Source organism: Rana temporaria, chromosome 10, assembly GCF_905171775.1.
Source record: "Rana temporaria chromosome 10, aRanTem1.1, whole genome shotgun sequence".
NCBI lineage: Eukaryota > Metazoa > Chordata > Amphibia > Anura > Ranidae > Rana > Rana temporaria.
This window is the reverse complement of record NC_053498.1, coordinates 19,330,673-19,352,082: the sequence shown is the minus strand read 5'-3', so window position 1 is coordinate 19,352,082 and position 21,410 is coordinate 19,330,673. Positions and strand designations below refer to the sequence as shown.

General features: G+C 44.4%; 1 protein-coding gene across 2 annotated transcripts in view; it reads right to left on the bottom strand.

Moving 5' to 3' along the window:
* Nucleotides 1-6,756: 6,756 nt before the first annotated feature.
* The window catches only part of LOC120916388 (fish-egg lectin-like), a 45,654-nt gene continuing 31,000 nt past the window's right edge, over nt 6,757-21,410 (bottom strand). Inside the window, exons 1-4 of one of the 2 annotated variants that reach the window (XM_040327336.1) lie at nt 17,535-17,641; nt 12,787-13,014; nt 10,402-10,735; nt 6,757-7,111 (exon numbers count right to left, since the gene is read on the bottom strand). In XM_040327336.1, coding sequence (XP_040183270.1) covers nt 6,925-7,111; nt 10,402-10,735; nt 12,787-13,014; nt 17,535-17,589 — 804 coding nt within the window. In that variant the 5' untranslated portion in view covers nt 17,590-17,641 and the 3' untranslated portion in view covers nt 6,757-6,924. Of the gene's footprint in view, nt 7,112-10,401; nt 10,736-12,786; nt 13,015-17,534; nt 17,642-21,410 lie in introns of those variants that run through there. The other variant, XM_040327337.1, reaches the window with a different exon arrangement.

Sequence of the window (21,410 nt, the reverse complement as noted above, 5' to 3'; positions counted from 1 at the left end):
GCCACCAACACCCCCTGCCTTCACCCCCCTCTGCGGTGCCACAATCTCCCCTGCCTCCAATCTACCCCATGCCTCCTGCCTCCAATCACCCCCTGCCTCCAACAACCCCTGTCTCCATCCCCCACCCTCTGCGGTGCCACCGTCCCCCTCTGCGGTGCCACCATAACCCCCTGCCTCCAATCACCCCCTGCCACTAACACCTCCTGACTCCAATCTCCCCCTGCCTCCATTGCCCCCTGCCTCCACCCCCCTCTGCGGTGCCACTGCAGCCACCATCACCCCCTGCCTCCAATCACCCCCTGCCTCCAATCTCCATGCGCAGTTCCAAGCCGAACCGATATCGGCTATTTTTACTGGCACATTCCCGCAACCACGGACATTTACGAACGGGGGGAAAAGTGCCAGTTTTTACGAACTGTCAGTAAAAATACGGATGGTTGGCAACACTGACAGGCAGTGAGGTACCAAATCAGGAGACAAGATCGTAGTCAAAGTTCAAGCCGGGGTCAGGCAGGCAGGTAAGGAGGATCCAAGAAGGGTAGTCAAACAAACCAGGTATTTCAGGAACAGGTCAATCCGAGAACAGGTAAACAGGAACACATGTATAGCTGAAGAGACAATCCAGCACTGACGCGACAAGGCAAGCAAACCAAGCAATTGCTTGGGGCTTTGAGCTTGGGGCCCTTGCCACGCTTCCTATAAATGCTGCCTGAGCGCTCTATAGAGAGCCTCAGGCGGCTGTAGCACTGCTGCCTCTCTCGTCACTTCTTCCCCTTCCCTGTAACGTGGCCAAGCTCCTCTTCCTTCCTCCTGTCAGTCCGGCCGGGTACTGCGCGGTACAGGAGATTCAGTTTCCTGTTCCCGGCCGGACTGACAGGAAGTTCACACTGAGTGCTCACGTCACTTCCTTTCAGTCCGGCTGGGAACAGGAAACTAAATCTCCTGTCACGCGGTACGGTGGGGAGGGGGATAGTAAAAAGAACATGGGGCCCCCATGTCGGGGGGAGTTGGGGCCCCCAAATTCCTTCAAACGACCCTGCAGATGATTCACGTTTAAATAGGGTGCCGTGCGCCGGGATTGGCGGGGGCGCACGCATGCGCATGGGCGCGCGCTATCGTGCATGCTCGTTCTGAGTCCTATACGATTCATTCTAAGTGTCCTTGCTGACACCCGGACGTGGGTGTTTGCAGTCTCTGACAACCATTTATCATTTTCCTTACGCGTCTCAATTATGTGCCACTTTGTGTTGGTCTATCACATAAAATCCCAATAACATACAGTGACTGCTGTGGCTACTGTAGCAGAAAATATTAAACAATAGTATCTGACCTCCCTATTATGGGGAAATAGATGTGAAGGAAGAGAAGACTTACCTCCAGAAGCAGAGATTCCGGCACACAGCAGGAGGAGGCTCACAACAAACAACATCTTGGTAGGTCAGGATGCAGATGTTTGGTGTAGAGAGCTGGGAGACTTTGTTCTATATATACATTATAGATAGACCCCACCTATCATGGGAAGCTGGTTACTTTTTTCAGTGTATATGTTTTTGTTAATCTATATATGTACTGTATATAATGTTTTGGCCTTTTATTACACACATGAAAGAGCTCCTAAAATTAAATTTAAGGACAGACCCTTGTCCCTCTGCCCCTATTTATTCCATATTTGCCCGTCTTTAGGTATGACCTATGGACCTGTAGAATAAATCTACTATGGGCCAGATCTACGTAGCGTGGCGCATTGTTCCATCCGGCGTAGCGTATCTCTGATACACTACGCCGCCGTAACTTACAGCGTATTTTCTGTATCCTGAAAGAATTTGCGCCGTAAGTTACGGCGGCGTAGTGTAAGTTTGTCGGCGTAAGGGTGCGCAATTCAAATGTATGAGATGGGGGCGTGTTTTATGTTAATACGTTTTGACCCAACGCGAATGACGCTTTTTTTGAACGGCGCATGCGCCGTCCGTGGGGGTATCCCAGTGCGCATGCTCAAAATTAACCCGCAACAAGCCAATGCTTACGACGTGAACGTCATTCTGCGCAAAGCCCTATTCGCGAACGACTTACGCAAATGACATAAAATTTTCAAAATTCGACGCGGGAACGACGTCCATACTTAACATAGGATACGCCTCATATAGCAGGGGTAACTATACGCCGAAAAAAGCCTTACGGAAACGACGTAAAAAAATGCGCCGGCCAGACGTACGTTTGTGGATTGGCGTATCTAGCTAATTTGCATACTCGACGCGGAAATCAACGGAAACACCACCTAGCGGCCAGCGTAAATATGCACCTTAGATCCGACGGGGTACTAAGACGTACGCCAGTCGGATCTAGCCCAGCTTCAGACGTATCTTGTTTTGTGGATACAAAACAAAGATACGCCGGAGCAAACTAGAAGTTACGCGGCGTATCAATAGATACGCCAGCGTAACTTCTTTGTGGATCTGGCCCTATTTCTTTACTCCTAACTTTATGGTTCACGCTGAAAATTGTATCCCAGGCAAAACTTTAATAAAGGCAATGTTGTCTATGGAAAGGTAAAACGAAAGGGTCACCATTGCAAAAAAATAATAATATATACAGTATCTCACAAAACTGAGTACACCCCTCACATTTTTGTAAATATTTTATTCTATCTTTTCATGTGAAGAAATGACACTTTGCTACAATGTTGTGTAGTGAGTGTACAGCTTGTATAACAGTGTAAATTTGCTGTCCCCTCAAAAAGACTCAACACACAGCCATTAATGTCTAAACCGCTGGTAACACCCCTAAGTGAAAATGTCCAAATTGGGCCCAAAGTGTCAATATTTTATGTGGCCACCATTATTTTCCAGTACTGCCTTAACCCTCTTGGGCATGAAGTTCACCAGAGCTTCACAGGTTGCCACTGGAGTCTCTTCCACTCCTCCTTTTTGGCTGGGTGGTGGGGTTGTGTGGAGGGGGGGGAGGTGTTGTGTGGCGGGGGTAAGCTCACTTGCTGGTTGCTGCCTGGCTTACCAGTGCCCATCAATGCTGACCACTGAACTCACCTACCTGACACACTGACCTACCTGACCCACATTGACCATTACACTGACCTGACATACATACACTGACCTACCTGACACATACACTGACCTATCTGACACATACACTCACCTACCTTACAGACATACACTGACCTGCCTGACCAGGAGACAGACTTCATGTGTCCTGCAGCTCAGCTGTAGTGAGCGGTGTGTGGCGCACCCATCATCAACACAGGAGGCAGCCAGAGGAGGAGAGTGGAGCCGCGTGCCGAGCGGGGATCAGGGATCTCATAGTGATGTGGTGCGGCGGCCGCATTGTAATTCCCGCTTTCTAGAGCCTGCAGCGCCTATGATGGATGTCACACTGGGATTGGACCAGTGGGACGTCCATCATAGACACTGCAGGCTCCAGACAGGGCCGATCCGCCCTATAGGCTCACTATGCAAGCCGCTTAGGGCCCCGCAAAGCTGTGAAGGGCCCCCCAAATTACTAGAGGCCCCACCTGGTGAGAAGTCATTTTTGGCCCCTCACCCCACTTCTTAACTCGCTGGCTGCATGGGAGAAGAGATAAGAAGTCAGCACCCCCAGCTTCTCACTTTAATGTAAGACGTCATTTCCGACAGCAGAACACCCCCTCCCCCCACTTCTCAAGTTTAATCTTTAATGTGACATGTCACTGTCGGCAGCGCCCCCCCCCCCCGCATTTTCGGCAATGTGACATGTCATTTTGCTTAGGGCCCCAGGGAGGCCAGGATCGGCACTGGCTCCAGAAGGCAGGACCTGTTATGTCACTCGGCCATACTCAGCCGCGCTCAGGATCAGATCGGTCCCCGCTTGGAGGCTAACAATAGAATTGTGCATGCCTGAGACCCGGGGCTTTTTGGCGACCCACTTGGGGCTCCAGACCCCTTCAGCCCCCCTCCTGACGCCACTGAGCATAGGCCATCTTTATGTAGAGCAACAATAATTTTTTTCAGATCCTCTTTGAGGTGCCAAGTTGAACTTCCGGTGACCAGTATGAGAGAGTGAGAGTGATAACACCAAATTTAACACACCTGCTCCCCATTCACACCTGAGACCTTGTAACACTAACGGGTCACGTGACATCGGGGAGGCAAAATAGCTAATTGGGCCCAATTTGGACATTTTTCCTTAGGGGTGTACTCACTTTTGTTGCCAGAGGTTTAGACATTAATGGCTGTGTGTTGAGTTATTTTGAGGGGATAGCAAATTTACACTGTTATACAAGCTGTACACTCACTACTTTACATTGTAGCAACGTGTAATTTCTTCAGTGTTGTCACAAGAAAAGATACAAGAAAATATTTACAGAAATGTGAGCGGTGTACTCAGGCCCGTCGCGACAAGGAAAGCAAACCAAGCAATTGCTTGGGGCCCTGAGCTCGCTTAGGGCCCCAAGCAATGCCCTTGCCGCGCTTGCTATAAATGCTGCCTGAGCGCTCTTTAACCACTTAAGCCCCGGACCAATATGCTGCCTAAAGACCCAAGGTGTTTTTACAGTTTGGGACTGCGTCGCTTTAACAGACAATTGCGCGGTCGTGCGACGTGGCTCCCAAACAAAATTGGCGTCCTTTTTTCCACAGAAATAGAGCTTTCTTTTGGTGGTATTTGATCACATCTGCGGTTTTTAGTTTTTGCGCTATAAACAAAAATAGAGCGACAATTTTGAAAAAAATTCAATATTTTTTACTTTTTGCTATAATAAATATCCCCCAAAAACATATATAAAATATTTTTTTTCCTCAGTTTAGGCCGATACGTATTCTTCTACCTAAAATCACAATAATCGTTTATCGGTTGGTTTGCGCAAAATTTATGGCGTTTACAAAATAGGGGATAGTTTTATTGCATTTTTATTTTATTTTATTTTTTTTACTACTAATGGCGGCGATCAGCGATTTTTTTCGTGACTGCGACATTATGGCGGACACTTCGGACAATTTTGACACATTTTTGGGACCATTGTCATTTTCACAGCAAAAAATGCATTTAAATTGCATTGTTTATTGTGAAAATGACAGTTGCAGTTTGGGAGTTAAACACAGGGGGCGCTGTAACATTTAGTGTTCACTTGGTGTGTGTTTACAACTTATGGGGGGTGTGGCTGTAGGACTGACATCATCGATCGAGTCTCCCTATAAAAGGGATCACTCGATCGATGCGCCGCCATAGCGAAGCACGGGGAAGCCGTGTTTACACACGGCTCTCCCTGTCCTTCAGCTCCGGGGAGCGTTCGCGAGGGGGCGGCTATAAACGAATAGCCGCGCCGTCGTCCCGGATCGCTCCCCGAGGCTTACCGACCTCCGCATGTACTGGGGGGGGGGGGGGTCCCGATCGGACCCTTGACCCACGTCAAGCAGAGGACGTACGGGTACGTGCATGTGCCTGTCCGTGCCATTCTGCTGACGTATATTTACATGAGGAGGTCGGCAAGTGGATAGAGAGCCTCAGGCGGCTGTAGCACTGCTGCCTCTCTCATCAATTCTTCCCCTTCCCTGTAGCGTGGCCAAGCTCCTCTTCCTTCCTCCTGTCAGTCCGGGTACCGCACGGTACAGGAGATTCAGTTTCCTGTTCCCGGCCGGACTGACAGGAAGTGCACACTGAGTGCTCATGTCACTTCCTTTCAGTCCAGCTGGGAACAGGAAACTGAATCTCCTGCCACGCGGTATGGTGGGGGGTGGAATAGTAAAAAGAACATGAGGCCCCCATGTCGGGGGGGGGGGTTGGGGGGCCTCCATGTCCATTTTGCTTGGGGCCCCCAAATTCCTTCAAACAGCCCTGGGTGTACTCACTTTTGTGAGATACTGTATATAAATAAACTCTGCCACACTGTACAGGCTTTTTACGGCGGACAGTAGACCTAATTTTCCTCTGCAGCAGCCAAGTATAATCTATGGCCCGGATTCACATACAACGGCGCATATTTATGTCGCCGTAGCGTATCTAATATATACTATGCCGACACAGTGCAGAGAGGCAAGCACAGAATTCACAAAGAACTTGCCTCCCAAACTGCGCTGGGTTTCCTCTGCGTAATCCGGCGTAGGTGGAAGTGGGCGTGAGCCATGCTAATGAGGCGTGACCCCATGCAAATGATGGGCCGAGCGCCAGACAGATACGAATAATGAACGGCGCATGCGCTGTCCCGTGGACGCATCCCAGTGTGCATGCTCTGAATCACGTCGGAACGAATGCCTAAGATACGACGGATCACTGCCTACGGCGTGAACGTAACCTACGCCCAGATATATTCACGGACAATGTAAACGACGTAAAATACGACGGCTTGAGTTCCCTGGATGGGTTGCGCCTCATATATGGGGAATAACTTTACGCCGGATGTACGACTTATGCAAACCGCGTATATTATGCGCCGGGCGCAAGTACGTTTGTGAATCGGCGTATCTCCCTCATTTGCATATGTGCATAGAAAATCAATAGGAGCGGCAAATGCGCCCAGCGTAAATATGCGCCTACGATACGACGGCGTAGGCAAGTTACGTCGGTCGTAGGAAGCCTATTTTTAGGCGTATCTCAGATTGTGGGCACTGCGCATAGATACGACGGCGCATAGCTACACTTACGCAGCGTATCTCGAGATACGTCGGCGTAAGTGCTTTGGCGGCTGCAAGTTTAAGATTTTTAGACTCAGATAAAGTGAGATAAATATTTTTTTCTAAATCAATATTTCTCTGACAATAATAATTAAAACCATTTTATAGGAAAAAAGTTTATTTGATGCAAATATATTTAAAGCAAGATACAAGATATGTTATCGGCTGGAAGTCCAAGCTAGCATTAGAAGCTTTTAGTGGCGGTGTTAATCATTGCAGAATAATGAGTAGACGGAGAGAGCAGCCCATGTAATCACCTAGACTCAGATCACACTAGAGATCGCTGTGCTTGGTCTTGTGTTATGGCCAAATCAGTTTCTTCACATCGATAGATGTCACCAGTTGGGTCGAGAAGCCACAGATAGCCGTTGTCGTAAGTGACGTGTTTGAAAGTGACGCAGAAGTCTAGCTCGGTCCAGGATGTTCCGGTTGGGGTTTCAGCACTGATTCCATCCCTGAAACAATTTTTTTTCAGTTATACAACATAAAAATTCATATTGAAAATAGCTTTTTCTGTAAGGAAAATTTTATGGAATGCCAACCAACATAGCCATGCGCACACGCACTGCGCATGCGCGATCTCATACGGATGGATCTGTATGGGGGTAATCCACAAAGATCCGGCGTAACTTAGTTTTTCCCATTTAAGTTACACTGCCTTAAAATTTCTACCTAAGTGCCCGATCCACAAAGCACTTACCTAGAAATTTTTGGCTGTGTAACTTAAATTCCGCCGGCGCACGGCATTCCTCTTTTCATGGGGGCGATTCCCATTTAAATTAGGCGCGCTCCCGTGCCGGCCGTACTGTGCATGCTTGTGACGTCATTTTCCCGACGTGCATAGCGCGAAATTACGTTACGCCGAGCTTTGTGGATTGCGACGGGTCAATAAAGTTGCGTCGGGAAAAAAAAAAGATACGGCGCGAAAAAAAAAATTCAAAACAAAAAAAAAATCGCGTCGCTGGACAGAAGGGTCTGCTTTTACATGGTGTAAACAGTTTACACTTTGTAAAAGCAGCCCTAATTTTGCGTTTGCAAACTAAAACTTACGGAGAAAAAACGAAGCTGAAAAGCTCTGTGGATCTCCGTAAGTGCTAATTTGCATACCCGAGGCGGCATTTCGACACAAAATGCCCCCAGCGGCGGCTGCGGTACTGCATCCTAAGATCCGGCAGTGTAAGTCCCTTACACATGCCGGATCTTCTGCCTAACTTTGGAAAACTGATTCTGTGGATCAGTTCCATAGTTAGAAACAGGGATATGACAGCGTAACAGCAGTTACGCCGGCGTATCCCTTTTGAGGATCTGGCCCTATGTTCCTTGCAAGGAACATTGCTGTATCTGCACATTTATTTGAGCTTTCATGCGTTGGAAGCCCCATTTTTTTTTAGCATTATCTCATATTTTTTCAGCATTATTGCATAGAATCGCATGGTGTCACTTAATTATTTGGTTTCTTTATACTTGATTAATGTTGTTTTCTCACAGCGAGTGCAATACCGCAATACCACATTTGGCCTGAGGTTGGGGGGGGCGCCGGAGGCCAAGCAGAGCCGAACAGCGCAGATCGGAGCCGATCGGTGCCGTTCAGAAACGCTTAGAAAATCTCGGAAATACTCAGTTTCCGAGGCCTTCCGTGTTCAGCCAAGGTGTCCTCAGCCCTTTACGGGTGTTTCCGATGCTCTCCGATCCCCCCCACCTCTGGCCACATGCGGTATTGCATGCCATTGAAGTTAATTCGGAACTAATTGTTTTAGTTTCCATTGACTTCAATAAGGAAACTCGCTTTGATATGCGAGTGCTTTGGATTACGAGCATTCTCCTGGAATGGATTATGCTCGTAATCCAAGATTCTACTGTACTGTGAATTGGCTGCCCTATGTGTGGCATGAGCAAAAATTACTTACACAAAATCTTGAGCGGGAAAGTACGATCCCGCTAAGGCAGCGAAGTGTGAATACATACACTTTGCCTTAAAGGGGTTGTAAATAGGGTTGTCCCGATACCACTTTTTTAGGACCGAGTACAAGTACCGATACTTTTTTTAATGTACTCGCCGATACCGAATACTGATACTTTTTTTTTTAAATGTGTCCCCAAATGCAGCCATGTCCCCCCACATATATCCAGCCATGTCCCCCCACATATTGCAGCCATGTCCCCCCACATATATATGCAGCCATGTCCCCCCACATATATATGCAGCCATGTCCCCCCCACATATATATGCAGCCATGTCCCCCCACATATATATATGCAGCCATGTCCCCCCACATATATATATGCAGCCATGTCCCCCCACATATATATGCAGCCATGTCCCCCCACATATATATATGCAGCCATGTCCCCCCACATATATATATGCAGCCATGTCCCCCCACATATATATATGCAGCCATGTCCCCCCACATATATATATGCAGCCATGTCCCCCCACATATATATATGCAGCCATGTCCCCCCACATATATATATTCAGCCATGTCCCCCCACATATATATATGCAGCCATGTCCCCCCACATATATATGCAGCCATGTCCCCCCACATATATATGCAGCCATGTCCCCCCACATATATATGCAGCCATGTCCCCCCACATATATATATGCAGCCATGTCCCCCCACATATATATGCAGCCATGTCCCCCATACCTAGTAGATGATGATGCCGCCGCCGCTGCCGCATTAATCAGCGTGCGGGGAACATTACAGGCAACTTTCGTTTGAATATCTGTCCAATCCCGAGCAAGGGGGAGTGTCTATACACGGTGCGGCGGGGAATACAGCTATTCAAACTAAAGCTGCCTGTAATGTTCCCCGCACGCTGATTAATGTGGCGGCTTTGCGGTATGCGGGGGGGGGGGGAAGTATTCTATTCAGGCATCGGGGGTATTTGCGGGAGTACACGTACTCCCGCAAATACTCGGTATCGGTCCCGATACCGATACTGGTATCGGTATCGGGACAACCCTAGTTGTAAAGGTACAATTTTTTTTCCTAAATAGCTTCCTTTACCTTAATGCAGTCCTCCTTCACTTACCTCATCCTTCCATTTTGCTTTTAAATGTCCTTATTTCTTCTGAGAAATCCTCACTTCCTGTTCTTCTGTCTGTAACTCCACACAGTAATGCAAGGCTTTCTCCCTGGTGTGGAGTGTCATGCTCGCCCCTCCCTTGGACTACAGGAGAGTCAGGACGCCCACTAACACACAGCTCCTTTCTCTATCTGCAACATAGAGAGCGTACTGACTCTCCTGTAGTCCAAGGGAGGGGGCGAGCACCACACTCCACACCAGGGAGAAAGCCTTGCATTACTGTGTGGAGTTACAGACAGAAGAACAGGAAGTGAGGATTTCTCAGAAGAAATAAGGACATTTAAAAGAAAAATGGAAGGATGAGGTAAGTGAAGGAGGACTGCACTAAGGTAAAGGAAGCTATTTAGGCTATTTTGGTCCATGATGCATCCCTCTTGTTCCCTTCAAGCAGATTGGTTTGGACTGCAGTTGGGTATAAACGGACAGGCACAGTCCGTTTACTCACGGCTGCCCATAGAGCAGAGCAGGCTTTGTCCTTGTCCGTTCCGCACAAACTGAGCGGATATGGACCTGTCATCCACCCCACTCTGCTCTGATTAGCAGAGGATCTGAGATCCGATCCCTTGCTGATCGAAACTGATTCCACACTTAACCCACCCCATGTGAAACAGGCCTTATGCTATTGCATACATAGTTAAACAAGTACCTTCTGTACACACTGCCTGCTGAGTTGACTCCATACACAGAACCATCTGTGCTGACCTCTATCATCGCCAGAGAGCCATCAACATGCTCCCATTGGGTTCCTAGGCAGGATGTTGGTTTGACATTGTGGCGGAAGTAAATAGAGTTGGCGCTGTTCACTCCCCAGCAGCCCAATGGCCCACAGCTGTAATATTTCACTGACCCATCCAGTGGGGTGAAGTGTACAACAGAAGATCTTGAAACAGTGCAACTCCTTCTCAAGCAGTAAATGCTGTTTCGTGCGTTCACCCCGCCCAAGAACTTATCACCACCAGCATCTACCTGCTTCAAGAACCCTAAGGAAAAACAAAACAAAACATTAGTCCATTAAACTTGGTGTAATAACCAGGGCTTTTTTCCCTCAGAGAATAGGTGCAGGAACTCCTCCCTTCCGAGTCACCCCTTGACTCCACCCCCTACTTACCTCAGGGCACCGTTCCTTGGTTCCACCCCTTACCATCCTCACCCCTTTTAGAGAACACAGAACCAAGTATCATTTTGTGGTGCTAAGTATTTTTTTTTATGGAACTTGTTAATAATAACAAGAAAGGCAGCAGAATAGATCTAAGAGCAGTGGACACCCCGGGGACAATAGATCCACCCCAGCAATGGACTCCTAACAGCCAGCATCAATAAACCTTCCAGCAGCCAGCAACATTAGACCCTTCCATCAACAGTAGATCCCTCCCAGGAACGATTGACCCCAGGGCCGATCCTAGGGTCACAGACACCTGGGTGCAGAAATATTTCTGGCAGTACACCTGTAAGGGGCCCGGATGGCAACCCCCTTTTGTTTTTTATTTTTGTAAGTGGCTCGGAGGTCCCCAGGGCCCCAGATGGCAACCCCCCTTTTTTTTAAATTTGTATACATTTTTTTTTAATTAGAGAGGTCGGGGCCCGGAGGTCCCAAGGGCCCCGGATTGAAACCCCCCCCTTTTTTTTGTATACATTTTTATTTATTTATTTTTTTATACATTTTTTTTCTTTCTTCCTTTTTATTTTTATTAAAGGGCCCAGAGGTCCCCAGGGCCCCAGGTGGCTACCCCCTTTTTTTTTATATATATATTTTTTTGTTTTTTTGTTTTTTATTAAAGGGCCCGGAGGTCCCGAGGGCCCCGGATGGCTCCCCCCTTTTTTGTTTTTATGAAAAACGTTTTTATTTTATTTTTATATATTTTTTTATTTTATTAAAGGGCCGGAGGTCCCCAGGGCCCCCCGGATGGCTACTCCCCTTTTTTTTTCGTCAGCACCCAAAGCCCCCCAACCTCAATTCGCGACGGTGCAGAAATATTTCTGACAGTACACCTGTAAGGGGCCCGGATGGCAACCCCCTTTTGTTTTTTATTTTTGTAAGGGGCTCGGAGGTCCCCAGGGCCCCAGATGGCAACCCCCCTTTTTTTTTAATTTTTATAAAAAACAAATTATTAAAGGACCCAGAGGTTCCCAGGGGCCCGGAGGTCCCAAGGGCCCCAGTTGGAAACCCCCCCCTTTTTTTTGTATACATACATTTATTTTTTATTTATTTTTTTATACATTTATTTTTTTATTAAAGGGCCCAGAGGTCCCCAGGGCCCCAGGTGGCTACCCCCTTTTTATTAATATAGTTTTTTGTTTTTTTGTTTTTTATTAAAGGGCCCGGAGGTCCAGAGGGCCCCGGATGGCTCCCCCCTTTTTTGTTTTTATGAAAAACTTTTTTATTTTATTTTTATATATTTTTTTTATTTTATTAAAGGCCCCGGAGGTCCCCAGGGCCCCCCGGATGGCTACCCCTCTTTTTTTTTCGTCAGCACCCAATGCCCCCCAACCTCAATTTGTGGCGGCAGCACCCCCCCTTTTAAATTCGTGGCACCCCCCGCTTCTCAATTTTCTCTGCTCCAGGGGGCCCATGCCTGAAGCTGTGTAAGGGGCCCCATAATTCTTGATGGCGGCCCTGCCAATGTCACCAGCAGGGATATCCCAAAATGAAACAACAATACCAAATAATCATGCAGTACGTTTATTAAAAACATATCCCATAAACACATAAGCCAGTAAACTCACATTTCCTTGTGCCGTATAGTGCCACCCAATGTAAATTGCCTGGTTTGTTTTAAATCCTCGCCCCTCATTCCTATGAGCCGGCGTGAGTTCCACCTGCATACCCAGGGTTGAGGTGCCCTTAAATTGGCACCCAAAAACTTGTGTGACGATTGCAAATCCCATATCGCCAGATATGAAAGCGGCCTTAAACAATGTAGACTATCTCAATAATATGAAGATGGTATAATTATCTTTACTCATATATTATTTATCATTTATTGTAGATAAATTACACACTGGATATGAATAATACAAGATTCTCTTTTACCTGGTACAGACATCCAGTCATTGTCTTGGAATTTATAGATGACGTTGTCTTTGTTCACACCCCAAACTCCAGCAGGTCCAACGGAAACATGGATGAGCTTCCCAGGAATTTGTATCCAGTCATTATTTACCCAGCGGTAAATGTCATCGCCATCGTTCACACCGTACACTTCACCTGCGCCGGCATCAATCTGTTTCAGTTTTCCCGGGATTAATGTGCAATGAAAATCTGAACCAATGAAAAAAAGTAAAATATAATGCATATATGCAAAGAATATGGAATATCCAGTAATTATAAGGCTAGCTTAAAATAAAAAAAACTGAAATGATATCATATGAAGAATTATTCTATGTTCAAAAGGCGTTTCCCTTTATTTGAAAGTCAGATTATATCATTTATTTGGGGATTAGGATACCTGCTAAACCAGTGGGGTTGGTGCTCAAAATTTTTTGGGGGGCACAAACAAACTGAAAAAAAAAATCAATTGCCGCCTCTGTAACCATTAAACGCAGCCACTGTGCCCATTAAACGCAGCCAATGTGCCCATCAAACGCAGCCAGTTGGCCCCCAAATGCAGCCAGTTTGCCCCCACAAATGCAGCCATTTTGCCCCCTCAAATGCAGGCAGTTTTTCCCATCAAATGCAGCCAGTTTGTCCCATCAAATGCAGCCAGTTTGCCCCCTCAAATGCAGCCAGTTTGTCCCATCAAATGCAGCCAATTTTCCCCCTCAAATGCAGCCAGTTTGTTCCATCAAATGCAGCCAGTTTTTTCCCATCAAATGCAGCCAGTTTGTCCCCAAATGCAGCCAGTTTGTCCTCTCAAATGCAGCCAGTTTGTCCCATCAAATGCAGCCAGTTTGTCCCATCAAATGCAGCCAGTTTGTCCCATCAAATGCAGCCAGTTTGCCCCCTCAAATGCAGCCAGTTTGTCCCATCAAATGCAGCCAGTTTGCCCCCTGAAATGCAGCCAGTTTGTCCCATCAAATGCAATCAGTTTGTCCTATCAAATGCAGCCAGTTTGTCCTATCAAATGCAATCAGTTTGTCCTATCAAATGCAGCCAATTTGCCCCCTCAAATGCAGCCAGTTTTCCCCCAAATGCAGCCAGTTTGTCCCATCAAATGCAGCCAGTTTGTCCCATCAAATGCAGCCAGTTTGTCCCATTAAATGCAGCCAGTTTGTCCTCTCAAATGCAGCCAGTTTGCCCCCAAATGCAGCCAGTTAGTCCCATCAAATGCAGCCAGATTATATCATTTATTTGGGGATTAGGATACCTGCTAAACCAGTGGGGCTGGTGCTCAAAATGTTTTGGGGGGCACAAACAAACTGAAAAAAAAATCAATTGCCGCCTCTGTAACCATTAAACGCAGCCACTGTGCCCATTAAACGCAGCCAATGTGCCCATCAAATGCAGCCAGTTGGCCCCCAAATGCAGCCAGTTAGCCCCCTCAAATGCAGCCAATTTGCCCCCTCAAATGCAGCCAGTTTGTCCCATCAAATGCAGCCAGTTTGTCCCATCAAATGCAGCCAGTTTGTCCCATCAAATGCAGCCAGTTTGTCCCATCAAATGCAGCCAGTTTGCCCCCTCAAATGCAGCCAGTTTGTCCCATCAAATGCAGCCAGTTTGCCACATCAAATGCAGCCAGTTTGTCCCCAAATGCAGCCAGTTTGTCCCCAAATGCAGCCAGTTTGTCCTCTCAAATGCAGCCAGTTTGTCCCATCAAATGCAGCCAGTTTGTCCCATCAAATGCAGCCAGTTTGTCCCATCAAATGCAGCCAGTTTGCCCCCTCAAATGCAGCCAGTTTGTCCTATCAAATGCAGCCAGTTTGTCCCCTCAAATGCAGCCAGTTTGCCCCCAAATGCAATCAGTTTGTCCTATCAAATGCAGCCAGTTTGCCCCCTCAAATGCAGCCAGTTTGCCCCCTCAAATGCAGCCAGTTTGTCCCATCAAATGCAATCAGTTTGTCCTATCAAATGCAGCCAGTTTGTCCTATCAAATGCAATCAGTTTGTCCTATCAAATGCAGCCAATTCGCCCCCTCAAATGCAGCCAGTTTGCCCCCAAATGCAGCCAGTTTGTCCCATCAAATGCAGCCAGTTTGTCCCATCAAATTCAGCCAGTTTGCCACCTCAAATGCAGCCAGTTTGCCCCCTTAAATGCAGCCAGTTTGCCCCCTCAAATGCAGCCAGTTTGCCCCCTCAAATGCAGCCAGTTTGTCCCATCAAATGCAGCCAGTTTGTCCCATCAAATGCAGCCAGTTTGTCCCCTCAAATGCAGCCAGTTTGCCCCCAAATGCAATCAGTTTGTCCTATCAAATGCAGCCCGTTCTGTCTGCCTCAAATGCAGTCAGTTTGCCCCCTCAAATGCAGCCAGATTGTCCCCTCAAATGCAGTCAGTTTGCCCTCAAATGCAGCCAGTTTGTCCCATCAAATGCAGTCAGTTTGCCCCCAAATGCAGTCAGTTTCAAATTGCTGTTGGGAAAAGGCGCCCTTGCAATAAGAGAGACCTGGAGCAGTTTGCAAAGTAAAAGTGGTCAAAAATTCCGGGTGAGAGGTGTAAGAAGCTTATTGATGGTTATAGGAAGCGACTGATTTCAGTTATTTTTTCCAAAGGGTGTGCAACCAAATATTAATTTAAGGGTGCCAAGAATTTTGAGCAGCCCATTTTTGGAGTTTTGTGCGACATTGTGTGCAATTTGCTTTTTTCCTCCCTTTTTTTGTTTTGTTCCAATACACACAAAGGGAATAAACATCTGCATAGCAAAACATGTGTTACTGCAATACTTTTTTGGGAGAAATACTTGATTTTCTGGAAACATTTCTGGGGTGCCAACAATTTCGGCCATGACTATATATATATATACAGTACTATGTAAAAGTTTTAGGCAGGTGAGAAAAAAAATGCTATACACTAAGAATGCTTTAAAAAATATACTCTGTATATTGTATATCCGGTAAGTATATCTATATAGACAGTATCTCACAAAAGTGAGTACACCCCTCACATTTTTGTAAATATTTTATTATATCTTTTAATGTGACAACACTGAAGAAATTACACTTTGTTACACAATAAAATAGAACAAAATTAAAAGAAGTTTTCAATCTCCTAAGCATGTAATATGTCTTATTGATGCGCAGAACATTTTATAATCTGATGAAGCCATCCATGACACGTCGGCAGTGGTAAGGATGTCTTCCAATGTGCAGAACGTAAAAGGTGAGGTACAAAGCTGTTTCATTAATTGCATATGAGAAATGTGAGCCATGAAGCAAAGAGTACCATGGGTCTAAGGGAAAAGCCAAAACCGTAATCTATAGGTGAGTATAGATGTTTGTTTTTTGTAAACCCATACTTCTCTTTTAACAGGACAAAGCTACCGTGTATGCATTAAATATACATATACACATAAAAACACTGTGAGTAATACAGTACATTGCACCACCAACAGAATGTGTTTTGTAATAGCATAAGAGAACAAGAAACAATATCTATCCCACATTCTCTTTCTTTCTTTCCTTTTCTTTCTTTCTTTCTCTTTCTTTCTTCCTTCCTTTCTCTTTCTTTCTTTCTCTTTTTTTTTTTTTGCTTTTTTCTTTCTTTCCTTCTCTCCTTTTCTTTCTCTTTCTTTCTCGCTTTCTTTATTTCCTTTCTCTTTCTTTTCTTTCTTTCTTTCTTTCTTTCTTTCTTTCTTTCTTTCTTTCTTTCTCTCTTTTCTTTCTCTTTATTTCTTTATTTATTTCTCTTTCTTTCCTTTTCTCTTTCTTTCTTTCACTTTCTTTCTCTTTCTTTCCTTTTCTTTCTCTTTCTTTTTTTTTTCTTTCTCTTTCTTTCTCTCTTTTCTTTTCTTTCTCTTTCTTTCCTTTTCTTACTTTCTTTCTTTTTCTTTTATTTCTCTCTCTCTCTCTCTCTTTCTTTGTTTCCTCTTTCTAACTCTTTTTTCTCTTTCTAACTCTCTTTTATTTTTCTCTCTTCCTCTCTCTTTTTAACTCTTTCTCTCTTTTATTTCTCTGCACTCTCTTTTATTTCTCTCTTTTATTTCTCTCTCTTTTATTTCTCTCTTTCTCTCTTTTATTTCTCTCTCTCTCTTTTATTTCTCTTTCTCTTTTATTTCTCTCTCTCTCTCTCTCTCTCTCTTTTATTTCTCTCTCTCTCTTTTACTTATCTCTCTCTCTCTCTTTTATTTATCTCTCTCTCTCTCCCTCTCTCTCTTTTATTCCTCTCTTTTATTTATCTCTCTCTTTTATTTTTATTTCTCTCTAACTCTTTTTCTCTTTTATTTCCCTCTCTTCTCTTCCTCTCTAACTCTTTCAGATTTTTATTTCTCTTTTATTTCTCTCTCTCTCTCTCTCTCTCTCTCTTGTATTTCTCTCTCTCTCTTCTCTTCCTCTCTCTTTCTAACTCTTTCTCTCTTGCATTTCTCTCTCTTTATAATATAAGGTCAACGAGTACAGTTATTATCTCATTATACCTGATATACAGTATAAAAAAAATAAAAGTAAAAATGAATCGTAACAATGGTTCAAAAATTACAAAACAAATAACAGTGCAAAAGGCAGTAATGTGCAGTTACCTCCAGGCAATTTCAAAATCATTAAAATTTGTATTTTCCAAAATCTGACATCTGATCGGCTTTGAAAGGAAAACTGCAGATGGCTGCTTTGGCTACTGTAGTATAAAATATTAAACAATAGTATCTGTCCTCAATATTATTTGGAAACAGATGGGAAGGAAGAGAAAGGTTTTACCTCCAGAAGCAGAGATTCCGGCACACAGCAGGAGGAGGCTCACAGCAAACAACATCTTGGTAGGTCAGGATGCAGATGTTTGGTATGGAGAGCTGGGAGACGTTGTTGTGTATATATGCCTGGACTCCACCTATCATGGGAAGTCCATCATTGGCTGACAAAAGGATTTTCTTTGGTGACCCTGCAAAAAAAATAGACCTCATATACACAATTCACACTGGAGTGAATAGAGCAGCTGTTTAAGGGCGGATTGCAGGCGCTATTTTTAACGCTTTAGCGCCTGCAAAACACCCTCAGTGTGAAAGGGGTCTTAGGGTAATTAGTTGGGGAGAGGGAGTATCCCCCTTCCCTTTTTTTTTTCTTCTTGGCTATGTCTCCACCTACTCCTCTTCCTCCCCCACAGTAAAGATGGACACGATACATGTAACATCCTTAAATGCTAAGGGACTTAATGTCCCTGAAAAGCGGAAGATGCGCGGAAGATGCTCTTAAATGATCTGAAACGAACTCAGACAGAGATAGCGTTTGTGCAAGAAAACCATTTTAAGAGGGGCGGGACTTCATTTCCTCCAAAACAGATTTTTCCCCTGGGTTTATCATTCTTCTAATCAGGAAGCAGTCGAAAGGTGTCTCGATTTTGATCTCTGGCCCTGTGCCCTTTTATTAAAGGTTACATTGGGGGTTATAAAGTGACACTAGTTACTATTTATTCACCTAATACTAGTGTTGCTCACGAATATTCGCATTGCGAATATTCGACTCGAATATAGCATATTCGAGAAATCGCGCTATATTTCGAATTTCGCGGTGAATATTCGCAATTCCGAATATTCGCATTTTTTCAATTTGATTTTTAAAACAGATCACATCCTATCGACGTCTAAAAGCATTGCTGGTATGATTAGAGACCCTGGGCCGAGTAGCTAAGCTGAGGCGATCCTTTTATGTTGCCAAATTGAAAAAAAAATTGCGATTTTTCGCTATTGCGAATGCGAAAATGATTGCGAATTTTCGATAACTGTGGTAGGAGAACTCTGATTGTCTCTGATGCAAAAGGGGGGGGGCTTTGTGTATGTTATGAATATTTGTATGTTTGATATTATTATTTTTTGTAAGAAGGAAAAAATTGCGCATACCTTAAAAAAGGGGAGAATACAGCAGCAACTCAAAAATGTTATACAACATAAATTAATACAAGACAGAAAATGGAGTCGCTCTACAAGAATAAAAAATATGTCTAGTGACAAGACATGTGGGCAAATTATAAAATAAACAAGCGCAAATAACTTGTGAAATACACAGTGAAACAAATATATAAAGAAATATAGTCCCAATAATAGAAAAATAATCTTTCATAAAAATGTCTTTGATATGTGAAGTGAAAAAAAGTCCAAAGCATGCAGCATGAACGTGTTCAATCTTCAAGGTGTTTGATTGACAAATGGCTGTGACAGATGGATAGAGTAAAGAATCACCACCAATGCAAAACACTTTTTATTTTGTATTGTAAAATATCACGAATATTCTGAGCCAATCAGAGTGCTCCTTCTGCATTTGCCGAATATTCGCAATTATTTTGTATTGTAAAATATCAAGAATATTCTGAGCCAATCAGAGTGCTCCTTCTGCATTTGCCGAATATTCGCAATTATTTTGTATTGTAAAATATCAAGAATATTCTGAGCCAATCAGAGTGCTCCTTCTGCATTTGCCGAATATTCGCAATTATTTTGTATTGTAAAATATCACGAATATTCTGAGCCAATCAGAGTGCTCCTACAGCATTTGTCGAAATTGCGCAATAAATATCGCATTCGCATGTTGCGATATTTCGATAAAATATCACGAATATTCTGAGCCAATCAGAGCGCTCCTACAGCATTTGTCGAAATTGCGCAATAAATATCGCATTCGCATGTTGCGATATTTCGATAAAATATCACGAATATTCTGAGCCAATCAGAGCGCTCCTACAGCATTTGTCGAAATTGCGCAATAAATATCGCATTCGCATGTTGCGATATTTCGATAAAATATCACGAATATTCTGAGCCAATCAGAGCGCTCCTACAGCATTTGTCGAAATTGCGCAATAAATATCGCATTCGCATGTTGCGATATTTCGATAAAATATCACGAATATTCTGAGCCAATCAGAGTGCTCCTACCGCAGTTATCAAAAAATCGCAATTATTTTCGCATTCGCAATAGCGAAAAATCGCAATCATTTAATTTCGATAAAATATCACGAATATTCGAATTTAGCGAATATATCTCGAATATTCGAATATATATTCGAGATATATCGCGAAATCGAATATGGCATATTCTGCTCAACACTACCTAATACCCACCAAGACTCTTTTCTGGCTAAAGTTTACTCGAAACTAAATTGATCTGTGGCGGAGATTTCAATCTCCCTTTAGAAGCTAAAGTAGATACCTCATCGGGTACATCTGCAGTACCGTCGGGTGTAAGGAAACGGGTGGTGCAAACATTCCATGACCAGCAGCTGATCGATGCGTGGCGTGTGATGCATGTAGGAGAGAGAGAGAGACGACATGTTTTTTCCACTCCGCTTCAGTCATATTCGTGTATATCGATCTTTTCTTGGTCCCACACTATCTGCTACCTTCGGTTCTAGATATTTCTATAGGAAGTATAACTTGGTCTGACCACGCATCTTATGTTTCGGAACGGCAATGGCGATTGAACAAGAGTTTATTACAAACCCCTAACGTTCTAACTGTTCTAACTGATGTGACTTAGGAACTTAAGGCCTATTTTGAGACGAATGATACACCAGGAAGTGATCCAGGTAAAGTGTGGGAGGCACATAAAGCGGTCATAAGAGGGGTCCTAATTAAACATGGGTCCCGTACTAAGAAAGCACGGGAAGCACAGTTAACAAAACTCCTTACTGACATCCATGCTTTAGAATTAGAACATAAAGGAACACTGGACCCCCAGGGAAGGACATGGCCCACCTCCGGAGACAGGTATCCTATCTCCTCCGTTTTAAAGCTAAGGCATCAATACAAGCTGGGAGGAAGGTCCCATATGAATCAGGAGGAAAATGTGGTAAATTACTGGCTAAAACACTTAAGGAACAATGTATGGCAGCATATATACCCCACATAAAAGGGAATACGGGACAGTTGATAACTAAGCCAAAGGATAATGCACAGGTATTTGTGGAATTTTATGCCTCCCTATACAATCTACCAATATCTTCTACAACTCCCCCCTCTTTAGAGGAGTGTCTTATCTTGGCACAGCTTCTGCGTCTTCCATCTCAGGTTAGTGAGGAGTTGGAAGTACCAATATCAATTGAAGAACTACAAAAAATAGTAAACAGCGTCAAACCGGGGAAAGCACCGGGGCCAGATGGATTTAGCATACAATATTATAAGACTTTTCTACCACTACTAGGACCACAAATGACCAAAGTATTTAACGGGCTAGGACAATCTGTTAGATACCCCCCCAGCTACATTAATGGCACATATATCAGTCATTTCAAAAGAAGGAAAGGATCCAACTGAATCGGCCAATCTCTTTACCTAATGTAGACCTGAAAATCCTGACTAAACTACTGGCCTCCCATCTTCAATCACAGCTTCCCCAGCTAGTCCATTTGGACCAGGTGGGGTTTATCCCTTCCCGAGAAGCAAGAGATAACACTATAAAAGTGCTTAATTTGATATGCCATGCTAACTGTACGAGTGTCCCTTGTGTATTCTTAAACACCGATGTTGAGAAAGCATCGACAGGGTGAATTGAAAATTTATGTTTGGGGTGCTGAAGCACATGGGTATTGGGGATCAAATGCTTCAATGGATTATTAGTGTATACTCAGCCCTACCAGCAATGGTA